This window comes from Ptiloglossa arizonensis, chromosome 5 (genome assembly GCF_051014685.1).
Source record: "Ptiloglossa arizonensis isolate GNS036 chromosome 5, iyPtiAriz1_principal, whole genome shotgun sequence".
NCBI lineage: Eukaryota > Metazoa > Arthropoda > Insecta > Hymenoptera > Colletidae > Ptiloglossa > Ptiloglossa arizonensis.
In genome coordinates, this window is record NC_135052.1 from 28,492,699 (window position 1) to 28,508,975 (window position 16,277).

Below are 16,277 nucleotides of genomic sequence, written 5' to 3' on the forward strand. Positions count from 1 at the left end.
TAACTAAACGACTCTAAACATTTTGTACAAGTATATACACATATGCGTGCGCATCTAGTAACTTTAATCTCGCCGTAAAGTAACATTACCTAGCGTTTCAGTCACGCAACAACTAGAAACTTGAAAAGAGAATATAAGACAGAACGATGATATTTTTCCTCTTACTTGCTGAAAAGAACGATTTTGGTCGATGCAGACATTGTTGACTTTCCTCTTTCACGAATTCATGTCGCCAGAGGGGTTAAAATGTATGGGTAGAATGCAGTCCCTAGAGTCTAGTAAATATTTTTAACTGTTGGTACAAACATCAGTTGTTGCACGAATCGAAGAGTAACATTTTGAGTTCGTTCATCTAATATCTTTTTATTTCTATGCGCTTCGTCTACAGTCGTAGTTCGGCTTCTTCCATTCGTTTTTGGATCCGCGTTACGTTATGTCGATTGAATGATTTTCAAGCGGCTTAAAACATATTATTCTCATTGTTTCGCGTTAGTACTTACCGAGGACGGAGTACTAAAGTCGCAGGGCAATCGTTGACGAGGGTAACTATTTGTAATTACGTTCAACATGCCGAGAAGTAACATCGATGTTTTATCGGCAAAATAGTAATGGCTGCAATGCGACATTTAAAATTATTTCTTCTCTTTCTCGAAATGCATATTAGTTAAAATCATATGGTATTGTAGCAAGTCGATCAATGTCGAAGTTAATTGAACGTGTAGTTTTACCATTCTATCTTCATCTTTGACTAATACGTTACGCATTATTGTGCCATCAATGTACAGGATGTTCTTACACTATTTCGTCGAACATTAACAACATAAACTCATAATCTTCTACTAATATTATCGTATTTATTGTGCAGTTTTGATAAATGCAATTTTTATAGCTCAAAAGTATAGGAAGATGGAACAAGAATCAAGGCGTAAAGGACCAAGGAGTCCTAGTGCAGATTCAGAAGATTCTTCTCATAGAAGAAGGTCTAGGAAGTACGATCGATCTCCATCCCCAAGAAGGAGCAGATATCGACGATCTCGCTCTAGAGACCGAAGATCGCGTTCAAGTTCCAGGGACAGAAGGAGAAAGGAATCCAGTCGTTCGCAACAGGAATGGAAACAACAGACCTCTCAGTCTCAAGCTTCTACTCCCAATCCAAATAGTTCTGGTGGTTATGTTCCAACAGTTCATAATCAATACCAGGTATAGTTGAAAAAACTATATTTTAAACAAATTTTCTATCTTGTTTACTATCATATTTAATTTCTATGCAACAAACAAAAAATTTGTGACATTATAAGGAAAAGTTTTACATTTATTCTATAGGCACCTCCACCCCCAAACACGAGTCAACCACCGCCACCTATACCAGCTTACAATCAGGGATATAATAATTACAACTACAACTATGGGCAAGGCTATGACTACAGTTACCAACAACCCACTGGTTATCGCAGTGTAAGTTTTCTGAAACAAAAAATGATTTTAACAATAAGAGGAATGTGTATTTTGTACGGAAATAATAATCTTATTATGCGGTAAATGAGGTTGTATTGGGATCACAGCAATACAATTAACTTCCGTCGCCGTGTGAAAATCTTTTGGGATATTACCTATTTGTTCGTCAGTTTAATCGCGCTGTATGAATTTGTGAGAATAATTATAAAATTGTTACGCGAACTACCAAAGTGTTTTTAATAGTAATTGGTACTATTACTAATTTTTGGGGATGAACATTATGTTCCTTTGTATCGCGAAATATTGCGAATCCCCGCGTAAGTATAACGTTCGCGTTGTTTATTTTATTGGCATCGACATTGGAAACCAGTATTATTGACCAGATGATTCATCTTCAAGAATCTTCCGTGTATTATCCAAAGTTCTGATTTGAGTATGGACAAATAAAGGTAAGGTTCCATAGGAATACTATTTGGGTGCTTGAGATCAAATGTATGTTTATTTTGTTAGGATTATCCACCTCCAAATTGGCAAGGGAACCAGTTACCTTATAACAATCAACAACCACCGCCACCTCCCACATTAACGTCTCAACAAGAATCATCAAGACCAGTGGACAGTGGTTCTTCTGGATTAGTGTCGTCCTTGGCAAGACCGGAGGATGCCAAAAAGGAAGGTGTGTCTTATAATTCATTTTAATTTTATTTTATGTATTCAATTGTAATTTTGTACCATTTTTGTTTGTAAATTGCAACATTATTATCTACATAGTTTTTAACATTTCTACGAATTAAATGCCCAGCAGCAATTGCAGCTGAAGTAAAACAGCAAAAAGCAACTCTGGCTAAGCAGCGTGAGGAATATGTTAAAAAATCAGCGACGTTACAACGCGAGCTGGAAATCCTGCGTCAACAGTGCGATGAAATTGGTAAAGAGGGTGGACGGGAAAATAATCGTATCATAAAAGAAAATCAAAAGTTGCAGGTAAATAAATGTGCGATTACATAAAACAGGCCTTGGTCCAATTTGTATCTCATTGTTCGCCTTTTAATTCTTTTATTTACAGATTGAAATACAGAATAAAATGAAATCAATACACAACGTTATCGACATGCTTACCGGAATTATCGGGGATAAAGCTACTGTCGATGATCTTAAAAGCAAGTTTAAACTAGAAATTAACAAACGTTCAAGGAGTCCCAAAGAAGACTTTCCGAAAGGAAAATCAGAATCGCCTGACAGATCGTCGGCATCTGATTCGGACAAGGAGTCCAAAATCGAAAGAGAAATGAAAGAACGAAGGTCTCCCGAAGACGCAAAACCTATGTACAATTTCGTGCATTATGATCCGGAAATGCATTGGTGTAAAGTCTGCGATATATTTCCTAAAACGGCAAAGGAATATTTGAATCATCTGCATAGCAATGAACACAAAGAAGCTTGTTTAGTAAGTCGCCCTATCGTTGTAATACTAGAGCCCTAGTAAATGTCTCCTTCAACTTTGGTATAGGTACTTTCAATAATTGAATTTAGAAATTTCCCGATTGAAGATCTTTTTCATAAATAACGCATTTACAATCATTATTAGAACAGGAAGCAGAAAAATGTAACTGATTATTGATTTACGTTGTGAGAGAACAAACGGATTCGGTTAAGACTATGTATTTCTAATTTGAACTATATTTCGTGTAAGGATGATATATATTACAGTAACGATCGACGTGCAGGTACTTGGTACATAGTCTGATTGGTGTACCATACAGTGTCATTTAAAAAGTACCACCGAGTATTTCTCGTACAGTTTGTAACGAGCATTGTCATTAACGTTTTGTTCCCTATAACAGGAGCGCAAGATAGTTGATATGCCATGGCATGAGCGGAATGGAGAGGGAACAGAAAAGGAAGTGCCCTATTATCCTGGACTGCCAACAAAAAGAACACCGATTAAAGGTACGGTTCATTTCAGTGGATAATTACTAATAGAATACTACAATTCCGTAGCTTGTGCACAGACACTGTGGTGTCCGGTATGTATTGAAGAGATCTACGGCTACGGTTTGCTCAAAAATTTGTCTGCATTAACGCACATAAATGTTGACTCACGGAGTCGAATTGTTTAGAGAAAAAAAGCAGTGCTTCAAAAACTTTTTTTTATTTTACCGAATCGTTGAAAATTCGCACATTGGTTATCATCTGGAACTTTTTATTTTTTGCGTCAATTGCTTCACTTTTCGATCTTCCGTACAATACGCGATACAATGTCGTTTGGGTTTTTTGTTTTGGATTTTTTTTTTTTTCTTTCGAAAAGTGTCTATCCATGTCACGTTGTTAGCAGCAAATTTTGTAGCAACGATGGTAACACACCGTAGAGATGCACTGGATTTTAAAATGGACTCGAGGAGCACAGTTCCGAGCGGTTTCAGATATTACAGCTTCTATAATTGAGCTATTTATAAAATTATATTCCTCACAAGTGTACCGTTCGTCGAAACATCGTACATAGGTCAATTTTACGGTCAAGAATGAACGAGGGAAGATTTTTGTCGATTGTGAAAAAAGATATCAATATGAAAAATCAATATTATTATAATGATGGTGCGTGTACAAATACGAACAACGTATTTAGTTATACGAAATGTGTAAACTGTGACAATCGCTCGTGTTACTTATTTTACTCAGTGTGTATATATATATATGTATATATACATATATGCGTGTGTGTGTATGTATGTATATACACAAAAATATATATATATATCTTTACATACGTTCATGATATAAATTATTATAAATAATTTTGTGAAACGTACTGTAAGCGCCAAAACCTGTTTTCTATCGAACTGTATACAGAACTTGCAATGAATAGAATTTAAGAATGTTTCAAAGATTACTAATTATAGAATCGATACAGAAGGCAATTGCAGTACGCGTGGAAGAAGAAGTTTATACAGCTTCATGTAATTTATCATTTTTTACTTTACTTGTACGAATTGTGCGGTACCTGTACAAATAAAGCATGGTTTTCTTCCTCTCTCCTCTCCCATTTCTTCTAGAGATCGACGCGGGACTACCGAAGAATATTTAATGTTATCAACGATTCGTTGAGCATCTTTTAATATATTATTTTTGTTTTCAGTGACATGAATGTGTCGTGGCAGAATATAAGGTCATTCTTTATGAACTTAAATTGTTTACCATTTTCAAAGCTTAAGCAATGCTAAGCGGCAAATTATTTGGTTATAGGTCTGCAGTTCTTCAGCGCTGCGACAGCATGGTATTGTAAGCTTTGCGATTCCTGGATAGGAGATCTCCATTGCGCGAGTTTGCATCTGAAGTCAAAGCAGCATTCCGAAAATTATTCCGTGAGTTTCTTGAAAACTTGAATTTTGAATTAAGTAAGAAAAAAAAAAAAAAAAAAAGAAAGAAAGAAACGCGCGATACTTATTGCGTTGGGTATTTTTTACGTAGAGTTTCGTGGAACAGAATCCGCATTGGGAAACTGATTGGATGGCAGATCGTGAGAAAGCTTTCTCCGAGGAGAAACACAAGCAGATTCAAATGGAGCTGCAGAAACACAAAGAAGACGATCCACCGACCAAGTCGAAGAAATCCAAAAAAAGCAAAAAGAAATCAAAAAAGTCCAAGAAACGAAGAAACAGAAGTAGCGGTAGCGATAGTTCTAGCGATTCTGAGAATTCGGATACGGATTCTGATCAAGACATGTCGAAGAGCATTCGCGTTGCTATGCGGAATAAAATGAAAGCATCGACTCAAGCGATCCTCAACGAAGAAATAGATTATCACCGAATAAAGTTGAAGGGTCACTGGTCGAAAGTGACCCAGCATTTGAATCAGCCTCCGACTCCAGAACCACAACCAACGGAAACCGATGACAGACAGCTACTAAATTCGATTAGAGACAAATTGAAAGCGAAACAAGAAGAGGAGATGAAATCTATGAGTAATCGAAGACTGAGCCAGGAGAAGATCGTTGAGGAAGAGGAGGAGGAGGAGGAGGAGGAGGAAGAGGAGGAGGAGGAACAAGAACAAACTTCTTTCACGAACAAAGCAAAGTCGGAAAGCTTAGAAGCTTGGGGACCAAAAGAGCCGCCGAAACCTTTTTGGATAAAGAAGGAAGAAGAGAAACCGCAACCTATAACCAACAAACCAATTGAACTGCCGAAGCCCGAAGAGATGCCGAAACCTCATATGGGATTTTGGACGAAACAGCAGGTCAACATGACCGTGAAACCGCCCGAGAACAAGTCCTTGGAGAAGGAAGACGAGAGAGACCGAGAAAGCGATAGATATAAAGAGGACCGCGATAGGAAATACGACAGACGAGAGGATAAATACGACCGTTACAGTAGATACGATAGAAGACGCGGGCGGGACAGAGATAGAGAACGTGACAGAGATCGGGATAGAGACAGAGACAGGGACCGAGACAGAGACAGGGATTATTACGACGATCGAAGAAAACGAGATAGCAATGATTCTCCGCGACGCGAAAGAAATTGGCGCGACAGTCCGAAGAGAAATTACGAGAAGTATAGTAAAGACAGAAGAGACGACAATTCGTCCAATGACGAGTCAAAATTTGAAAAAAAGACAAACGAATCGGCATCTAAATCCAAGAAGGGTAGCGTACAAACCAAAAAATCAGCGCCTCAGGTATCCAAAGGCAAGTTACCTTTCATCGGCAGATTGCCCCTGTTCAAGAAAAAAACCGAAGAACCAAAACTGCCTGAAAAGGATATCACACCCCTACCCTATCAGCAAAGTAAATTTGAAGACACACCGAAAGTTCCAAACGAAATTATAAACCCACCGGGTGTTGTGCACATTACAAAGCTTGCTACCCCGCTGAATCTTGTCGGTGGTAACAATAATAACAACAATAACAATAGTAGTAGTAATAACGCTGGCACTCCGCCGGTTCAAGCCAATAAAAATCAATCAATGAAGATATTGGTAGCTCCACCACCGCCCGTCTTAAATGAAGCTAAACCAACGCAGCAAGTGGTAGATATGGAAATTGAAGACCAATCCGAAGAGACGGTTATAGAAGAACCAATGATGGAGCAACAGAAGCAACCGCATACTATATCAAAGCTACCGTTGCCTCCTCATCCACCGCCACCTTTAAATAGACCACCACCGTCTTTCTCGGCACAGCAGTCGCAACAGCAGCAACCGTCGACGCAAAGCAGACCACAGTTTTCGACAACTCGACCTCCTCCGCCATTCATCTCGAATCCACCGCCATTCGTTCAAACTCAACCACGGTTCCCTCCTCATCAACCAGTGCGTCCACCTGTGCAAAACCATCCACCGTTCATGGCAAATCCACCGCCTCAGATGCCTGCTGTTCCTCCTTTCGTTCAAAATCATCAAAATCCACCGCCACCTCCGCTGCCAACGGTGGAGAACGCAACGCAGGATATCTCCGACATACCAGAACCTACCGAGAAGCGAACGGACCCAAGCATTCCTTTGCCCGATGATTTACAAGAGGCTTTGAACATTATCTTCCCCAAGGAGGAAACGGAAACCAAGCAACAAAGTCAACAAGAGAGTAATATCATGTACTCGTCTATGTACAGTATGTTAGGGTGCGTTGGTTACGGGCCAGAGTACATGGATCAACCTCCACCAGAGATAACACAGGCGGAAGCAGAGGTAGATACTCAACCTGGACCAGACGATTTGAAGATGTTAGGCATTGACGAAGGAGATACAATCCTATAAAACTATTTATGAACTTTACACGCATAGACTCGAATGTTCACTTTTGACGAGGTCTCAGAATGTTGACACGTTATGAGTCACTTTGATCGTTCGTTCGTTCGTTCGTTCGCTCTTTTTATTTCAAAGGGGTTGTTATTCGCAGATGTTAATCCGTTGTGAATCGACGAATGTATCTCTTAATGTGAAATTCATATGATACACATGTTTAAATGGAACCATGTAATTATGTAAACTAAATAAGAAATAGTAAATGTTTCTCCTTCGCTTCCCGATAACAGCTCAGTTAATATTACGAACAATCGTGGTCATTGTAAAAGAAAGAGGGCGAAAATTTCTTGCGAAATATTTACTATTTTTTTTTTTATCGAACATAATGTTTTCATTCAATTTCAATTGAACAGAATATCACGATGCTCCTACAAATGTGCAGTAATTTTAATATCACAGCGTTACGCAATTAATTAATATCGTAACACATGCACCTTCTGCATAGATCGAAAAAACTTAATTTCCATTAAAATTCGTGATTACAATGAACGTGCATTGTGCATAAAGGTATTATAGTTTAAATCCTGTTTAGACGCGTAAGAATCGGCTTCTTCGATTGTTCCGAATACGCTTACTTCTAATTCCACTGTGAGCAGTATAAACGCCGCGTTAAAAAAAATTTTCAAGTGTAAATTTTATTCATCGGTAGTATTCCATTAATAAAATGATGAAATGTGAAATGCGGATTAATATTATAAAGTTAAAGGGTACAACAAAATAATTAGAAGATCGAACAACTTTGCGTATTGTTTAACTATATTTTATTTATTCGTTCTTTTCGAATTTTGTTTCTTTCGTTTGAAAATTGTTTCATAGAATTTTTAAAATGCTATACCACATTGCTTCGATTCTGAAAGGGTATAACCTCCACACAATATATAATTGAATACATAATGGAATTTTTCGTCACGATTACTGCATGGCACAATAATACACATAGCGTATCATTTTAGGCATAGGTAACATGCTGCCTCATGATCTCGTTTAGTATTGTCATAACATTTTCGAACATGTCGCTCAATGATTTAACAACAATTATCGCGAAATACAATTGTATTTTTCTACATCACAATGAAACGAGCGTGTAAGAACAAATTTTCGAGTACTGATTTTGTATGTAAAGAATACGTAAACCACAAATGATCACTTTATTAGATTCAACTCTAAAATTAATCATTGAAACATACATGAAATGAAATGACATTTGACCAAAAGACATTCCACTCACTTCTCGGTAACTTTCAACGTTATTAAGTATAAGTATCGTGTATGTTCGTGATCGTGCCTTTAGTTCCAAGTGATTTATCCTGTGCCTAGGTTAAATTTTTTTTTTGAAAATGTCATTCGACGTCATGCATAGTCTCAATTCATTTTTTATTATGCATGAAAGGATAAACAGCTACAACATATTTCTCATTCGTTTTCTTTCTCTAGGTATAAGTACTATTAAGTTTTGTATTTACCTGTCTAGATGCAGGTACATCAATCGTTAAAGAATCATTAGCATCGATATTTTAACATTTACACTAAATTTCAAGATGGCCCCGTAGAGAAGCGTTAGTATAAGAACAACAGAGAGTAAGTATCAAAAAATGTCTTTCTAGAAGTTTCAAAGAGGTATTTGCATATAGGGAAACTCTGACAAACATTTCGTGTACACAAGTACGTTGGAATGATATCTCGTGGAATGAATGGTAATCTAAACTCCCAAAGCCTTTTCGTGCATCGAAATCTAATTTCACTTGGCGAATGTCGGAATAGAGCATTACGTAAAAAGAACGACCCAACGTCGTTCAATCGTATTTGCAAAACGCGAAGTTCAGATTTGCAATACGAGCCCCGCACTTGAAATATTATCGCCGCCACCAGCGGTTTGAACCGGCTCGGTACAAACTAATACCGGAGCGACGCATACTTGAATAGAAATTTCTTCGTTTCCTGCTTTTAAAACTTCGTCCCAACAGGATACGGGTTCGTCAATATCCAGTGCTATTCGATTACCGTCAAGAATGGACGTTGAAAAGCTATCGTCTAAAATCAAAGCTACTTTTCTAACGTCAACCTACAATGCATGTTACAAATGTATGAATACTTTAACATTGACGATAACTTTTAGTCAAAGTTGTTTTTAACTTTTCATTCACATTTACTTACGTGACTCGTCGCGCATACGTGTCTGTGAGCTGTCAATGACGCTTTGGCTGCTGCAGCTATCGTATTTTTCCACATTGAACCTTTTATGGTAAATATAGCTTGATACGCTAACGTATGTACGTGAATTCTTGTAAGAACCCGAGAATTAACAACAGATTTACTTCTTGCGCGTATAAGTTTGAATAATGTTCGCGTTTGATCTAAGACTGTTGCGATGCGCGGTGTCGAATTAGCTGCTAATGAAATGTTTCCATAATACATAACACTATACAAATTTGCTATTTCTTGTTCATTCATGCCTAAGCTATCTGCGAATGGTACGATAGAGTCGCACAATTCGAAAAGAAATTTATCTTCTGCAAATGAAGCCATTTCAAAGTGAATTTTAGTGGACGGTGATTGATCCATCATTTGCTTTTTTACTTTGATCAAAAGTTTGTGTCGTTCACCTGCATTGTAGTAGAAGTCTTACGTAAAATTAACTTGCAGGAATTGTGTAACTGAAAATGTGACTGTTATTACCATTTGGGAATGGGTAGTTGTCCATCATTTGTAGGCCACTGACAACGAGCAAATTAGGCTCATACGTCGACAGGATTTTATCAAACGCATCAAATGAACTGATCATCGGATTATGAACATCGTTGTGAACTATGTATCTAAGAAACGATTCGAGGACATTGTTAACGTTCAATAGTATTAAAAAATAATGTTCCTTATATTTGTAAAATATTGTACCTGTTTGCCCTGGCGCTGGTATATGGACCCCAGACATCCCCCTGTTTATACTCTATAATTAGGTGAATATCATCTCGTTTTACTTCACCACCGACAATATTAATAATCTGCGGTATCATTTGATGCAAGGACTTGGTCAATTTTGCACCAAGCATTACGTCGCATCCCTCCCTTGCGAATCGTAATGCCATAACTGCTGCATTACCGCCAATAGTGGAATAGGATGATGGGAATGAACGAGCTGTAGCAAGAAGCTCCTCGAACAATGTCCGATTAGCCATATATCTCCTGAAAAGAGATGCGATTATTCAAATTCAATTATATCTTTTCGGTCTCTTGAATTTCATTGAAAATTATAAAAATTAAAATGCAAGTCAAAAGTCAAGTGGATAGACCAAAGTATGAATTCTTACTCCGTGGCAGCTCCATGACGAAAATAATAGGCGAAACTTTTTAACAGTTCGAGTTCTGTGTTAATTTCGTCAAAGTGTTGCGGTCGTCCAACTTCTTCAGAATATTGCAGCAAGTGTATAGCGTTCACGTAAACGTCAGTGCACACACCATAACCTACCGCAATTTTCGGCCTTGATGTGACAACGTACTTAGTTTCGAGTTTCTCTAACCCGTGAATTAATGTTTGTAAACGTTTTTCGAAAACGTTTTCTGAATTTCTATAATAAATTGCAACTAAAACTGTCAACAGAGTGAAAGCTGTGCCGAATTTCAACCCTCTGTTGTAACCCATGTTAAACATCAATGAGAATACAACGAATTCGGCGCTGCAATCACTGGGCTATTTAAAAATCCAATCGATAGAATATCGGAGTCTCTCATCTTATCTGTTAACCCTCTGTATAGTATACCAGAGTTATTTTTGACTCGTCATTTCGAGACACCCATCATAGCAAAATATTTTAGCAGAAATGGTTGTGTGCGTACCTACATGTTTCCGACGCTTTTTGCAGAGCTTTGAAGAAGGAAGGCGCGCAGTTATTAAAAATTTTGATTCAGCAGTGTATTTTTCATTGTTCTTTGCCGTTATCTTGTTTGTTGTTGTTTCTCACTGTTTTTATTATTTTCCTTGCGTGCATTATCTTCTTATTTCATTACCTGGATTTTTAAAAATTAATGTCACTACGGACAAACGTACGATTATTACAATTTTTGCTCAGTTTACTGAAAATGATTGTAATTGTGATGAATCAACGGACGGAAAAAAATTATTCGTTAAAAATGTGCCAGATATTGTTTTTGTATAGGAAGTAATGTATGTAATTATTGCCAAAGGTACGTTTCTAACAATCATTCTACGCAAACTATGCAATCGTACATAATGCGTGTAATAATTAATAAATGTAATTCGTCTTATAAATCATACTGTTATCCTTTCATATACCATACCGATCGGAATGTGAATGAAACCGATTCATGGGTAATAATAGTAGTAGTATATCCGTGAGAATCTCGAACTCGAGCGATTGTCACCGTGTTGATATAGTATCCAAGTAGTTTTGAACAGCAGTGAATATGCATTTAGTGAAGGGTAGGTGCGAGTCAATAATTACTCTGGCACAGGACTCTAAACCCCGATAGTCGAAGGATTAAACGTAAACGAGTACGTTTCGGTATCACTTGGTCCGGTTTCATATAATTTGCATTTCTATCTCTCAATCAGAATGATAAAAAGTGTGTATACACAATATTTCTAAATTGAATTTAATATTATTAAATTTCTTGTTTCAATTAGTATCAAATTTCTTACGACTACAAGGATGTATTTTAAAGCGTGAAAATACATGCGATCTTTATTCGATAATATTTATTTTAAAAGCAACACAATGACGAATAGTTTAGCATAATTTAAAATTAATAGATTGCTGCACAAATAACTTCTCCGAATATAGACATGTATAAGTCTTAAAAACTTGATCTCAAATTATAAATTTATCCTTTATGTTTGTACAATTTAATTAGACAATACCTTGGTCTTCTATAATTTTTAGATTATGGTAAGACTTAAAAACGAGAAGAAACTTATGGTACGCATTAGTAAAAATACAAGAAGAATGCGTTAAAACTTTTAGCCGTATTCTTTTGAAACTTCAATCGCGAATTCCAGTTCTAGTATGTTTGAATCGGGATCCCGTACTACTTCGATCTTTTTCAAAAGAATAAAGCTTTCGTACGTCATAAGATTCTATTCGAGATATAAAAATATTTGAAATCTATAAGTGTACAATGATTGCATGCAAATATGCGATTACAAATAAAGTAAACTTCATTAGAGGTAAATGAAGATTACAATCATTATAGACTGATAGTACAGCTTCTAAAACTGACTTATCTTTACTGCTAATACACACGGATTCCAATGTCTTACTTCGACATTAAAACAATTGCATAAATTTTGTCTTTTACAAGACCATCGTGAAAAACGTTCATCTTAAACTATTCCTTCTTTGTTTTTTGTATGAAGACGCATATGTTTTTTCAAATTATCAAGCCTGTTACACCGTCGATCACAGAAATCGCATTGATAAGGCATTAAGTTGCTATGTACCACAACATGACCGTTTAAATGACTAATTTGTTTGAATCGTTTCCCACAAATCGTACAAACGTATGGTCTTTCGTTCATATGAGCCGATGCAATATGTGTCTGTAGATTTGTCTTCCTTACGAAAGTGGCCTTACACACGTCGCATTCGAACGGTCTTACGTTAGCATGAATAGCTAGATGGGACTTGAGAACATTTTTATGCTTAAAATTTTTCTCGCACAAGTGACACTGGAATGGTCGTTCATCGTTGTGTACTTTCTTGTGAACGGAAAGATGAGCGAGCTGCTTGAACATTTTTGCACAGATTTCGCACTGATACGTACGTCCTTCCTCGTGCGCGGCGCTTATATGACGCCGCAATGTGTCCGCTAAAGTGTACCGTTTTCCGCAAATTTTACACCGGAACGGGCGCTCGTTAGTGTGAGTCATAAGGTGCCCATTAAGGTTCCTCTTTTCAAGAAATCGTGCGCCACAGACGTCGCACTGATACGGTTTCTCCCCATTGTGCACGTACATGTGTTTTTTAAGAGAGTTCGAAAGGCTAAATCTCTTTTTGCAGACTGTGCATTCAAATTTCCGCTCACCTGTATGAACCAACATATGCGATTTCAAGTGTCCCGTTTGTTTGAACCTTTTGCCACAAATTATACACGCAAATTGACGTTCATGGGAGTGAGTAAGTATGTGTCGCTCCAAAACACTCTTGGTGGTAAACACCTTTTTACAATTATCACATTCGAACAAACGGAAAGCCTCTTTCGTCTTTGAAATATAATCCTCCTTATGCGACTGAGTGTGGACTTTCAGTGAGCTCAACGACTCGAATTTTACACCGCAAACCGCACAATGGAAAGAACGATAATCTTTGTGCGTTAACGAATGCTGACTAAGATGTCCCAATTGTTTGAAGCTTTTATTACAAATTTCGCAAATGTAAGGTCTTTCGTTTGTGTGAGATCGCATGTGCCGTTTTAATACACTAGGGAAATTAAATTTCTGCTTGCAATATGTACAATTCAGAGTTGGGTCTCCATTTATCTTCATCGAGCGATTTTCCGTAGAGATTCTTTTTCTTTCTTTAAGAAGACTCACATTTTTTGTTGCTTTAGAATCCTCGTCCGCAACAGTAGATTGCATTTCACTGAAAGTTGTGTTCGGAGAACAATTCAATTTGGACGGTTTCGCGTCTAATATTGTTTTCTCTCGCGAATCTTTATTTCTTCTTGTATTACTCAATCTAGATGGCTTATTTTGTCTATGAGACTGTTGCATGTGTTTCTCGTATAAACTGAGAACGTGAAAAGTTTTTTTACACAATTTGCATTCGAACTTTTTTCCTTTTACATGTGCTCTCATATGATTCTTTAAGTGTCCAGGCTTCATGTATTGTTTTTGGCAGATTTTACACTTCAAGTCTTGACTTTCAGAAATTAATTTTGTTTTACCATCTACTACCGATTCGTCTTCGTATACCGAATCTTCTATATGCATGTTCAAAGGTTCGCTTTTAACATTAACAAAATTAAAACCAGGAGTATCTCTTGGAAGCTCATCCTTGACCGTACTATAAGAGTCACTGTCACCGTCTCTCGACTAGTAAGTTGAAAAACATTGATTAATAATAGTACATTTAATTAACAAAAAGTACACAAATTATTGCATCGCGAATGTTATACTTACACTATCCATGTCTCGAATTCCTATAAAACTCGAACATTCGTTAAACTTTTGAGTCCCTTCTTTTTCAATATCATTGTTTTTATCGGATGCTAGATTAATCCATTCTTCTTCTGTCCATATGTTTTCTCTCGTGGGTATTGTGTTAGCCCGCTTCTGAAATTCTTCGTGTACATTTCGTCCAAATAATATATCATAGGGGATCTTTCCATTTTCACAACAAAACGTTGAGTTTTGAAAAATTTGAACATGTTTCAAAGCCTCGTACCATGTTTTTGTTGGGTTCTTTTGCGCCCAACGCTCGAGCAAATTCTTAAAATCTCTACCGCTTTCTTTGTTCTCAGAGATTTCTCCATGAAGTATAATAAAATCTTTCCACAAAAGACGTATCTCCTGTACAACTTGTTCCGCAAACTTACGTCCATTAGTACTTTGCAAAACCTGTGGTGCTCCGATAATGGCCAGTGTGTCTAAAAGTTTTCTAGCTACTTCGCTCGCTGTATTTCCATGTAAACCTTTTAACACGACAAACTTGGATACTTGATCCTCGTAAACAAAGAAGTATTTATAGTTACAAGTTAATTCTATCGGCATATCCATTACATCAATTTGCCCTCTGTGATATAATCTTTTGTTCGTGGTATTGCACAGCGAATTCATTTTTCCAATTTTGCAAACGATTTTCACAACCTTTCTACAATAATCTAAACAACGTAGAGGTTTATACAATTATTCGATATTAACAAAACTATTCATAATACATTTAAATGAACACAATATCTCTCATACTTCTTATAACCTTTCTATCGTTGATCACAATTTATATCATATTATTTTCTTAGAGGTAGACAATTAAGTATCTTTCACTAAATACTTAATTCAGATTCTGGAAACTTAATATCGATTTTTTCAGACAACAAATTAAATAGTTTGAGCAGCACTGTTTTTGTTCTTGACATTTCCATTGTTTACTTTTCCAATCTTTGGGAACCTATTACAAAAATTAAAGAATTATAACACGTAAGTTATTACGTATATTATACAAATGTACGTGTAAATGGTACTTCAAATTATGGAAAAAGCCAACTGCATCTACAAGGAAGGGAAAAAATCGTAATGTTAAAGAATCACTGGGCATATTGTGATTTAAAACGCTATTTACTTCATCGGCATTTACGTGCAATAAGACTTCTTTTTATAAAGCTCCATTTCTAATACCATAGACGGATACAGTCAGCGTTCAAATAAAATACATAATTTTTTTTTAATAACACAGTGTGCGATTCTAACCTATGCAATTCATCGTGATATTCATTTTGCGTTAAAATGATATTTCCATATTTATTTTTTAAGACACGTACTGTCAATTTTTCAAATTGTTTCATTTCATATTTATCCATGGAACGCAAATTTTTTTACGCTTTCGGTACAATTAACGTTCACTACTCATCCGTAAACTCTCGTTTATCATTTGCAAAGCGAGTGAGTTTTCATCGTTGCAGCAAGACATAACTTGACAGAAACAACGGAAATGTTTATTTGTCCACGTGTATCTTAAACGTAAAGGCTAGTTTCAATGGTAAATACTCACATTGTTACACCATTAATAAAATTAAATTAAGAAATCTTATAATTTATATCGTTAATTAAATTAAACATTTTGTTCGTATTTGTACTTCGATCGATATACTTATTTTATATTAAAACATTCTCTACTTCAGTAATAATAAATAAGTAGATAGATGCGACAAATAAAAGTGTTAACTATATTCTTATTGATAAATAAATGTAACAGTACACTAATTTTGTACCAGCTAACAGTACATACCCACGGTTAATTATTTACAAACGTTTTGCACGGTTAACAAACCGCAGGCTAGATTTGTTCGTCTTC

General features: G+C 36.5%; 3 protein-coding genes across 6 annotated transcripts; 1 reads left to right on the plus strand and 2 right to left on the minus strand.

The window, feature by feature from the left end:
- Nucleotides 1-383: 383 nt before the first annotated feature.
- On the plus strand, nucleotides 384-10,015 carry LOC143147473 (uncharacterized). 2 transcript variants are annotated; one of them, XM_076312724.1, is made up of 9 exons: nucleotides 384-542; nucleotides 890-1,200; nucleotides 1,324-1,455; nucleotides 1,966-2,131; nucleotides 2,258-2,439; nucleotides 2,522-2,902; nucleotides 3,300-3,405; nucleotides 4,699-4,817; nucleotides 4,924-10,015. In XM_076312724.1, exons 2-9 carry the CDS (start codon nucleotides 907-909, stop codon nucleotides 7,204-7,206), a joined length of 3,663 nt encoding a protein of 1,220 aa, XP_076168839.1. In that variant the 5' UTR covers nucleotides 384-542; nucleotides 890-906; the 3' UTR covers nucleotides 7,207-10,015. The 2 variants fall into 2 exon arrangements, with proteins under 2 accessions (XP_076168839.1, XP_076168840.1); XM_076312725.1 differs by having other exon boundaries at nucleotides 2,261-2,439; nucleotides 4,924-10,013.
- LOC143147477 (ADP-dependent glucokinase) lies at nucleotides 7,999-11,399 on the minus strand. Its single transcript, XM_076312729.1, has 5 exons — nucleotides 10,560-11,399; nucleotides 10,147-10,434; nucleotides 9,931-10,067; nucleotides 9,409-9,857; nucleotides 7,999-9,316 (listed from the first exon to the last, which is right to left on the minus strand). The coding sequence occupies exons 1-5, from the start codon at nucleotides 10,898-10,900 to the stop codon at nucleotides 9,074-9,076; spliced, it is 1,458 nt and encodes a 485-aa protein (XP_076168844.1). The 5' UTR covers nucleotides 10,901-11,399; the 3' UTR covers nucleotides 7,999-9,073.
- Nucleotides 11,400-12,077: 678 nt separating this feature from the next.
- Nucleotides 12,078-15,926, minus strand: LOC143147474 (uncharacterized). Of its 3 annotated transcripts, none has more exons than XM_076312727.1 (4): nucleotides 15,674-15,926; nucleotides 15,183-15,374; nucleotides 14,387-15,087; nucleotides 12,078-14,299 (listed from the first exon to the last, which is right to left on the minus strand). In XM_076312727.1, the coding sequence occupies exons 3-4, from the start codon at nucleotides 15,041-15,043 to the stop codon at nucleotides 12,590-12,592; spliced, it is 2,367 nt and encodes a 788-aa protein (XP_076168842.1). In that variant the 5' UTR covers nucleotides 15,044-15,087; nucleotides 15,183-15,374; nucleotides 15,674-15,926; the 3' UTR covers nucleotides 12,078-12,589. The 3 variants fall into 3 exon arrangements, with proteins under 3 accessions (XP_076168842.1, XP_076168843.1, XP_076168841.1); XM_076312728.1 differs by having other exon boundaries at nucleotides 15,173-15,374; nucleotides 15,745-15,925; XM_076312726.1 differs by having other exon boundaries at nucleotides 15,173-15,374; nucleotides 15,674-15,925.
- Nucleotides 15,927-16,277: the final 351 nt, after the last annotated feature.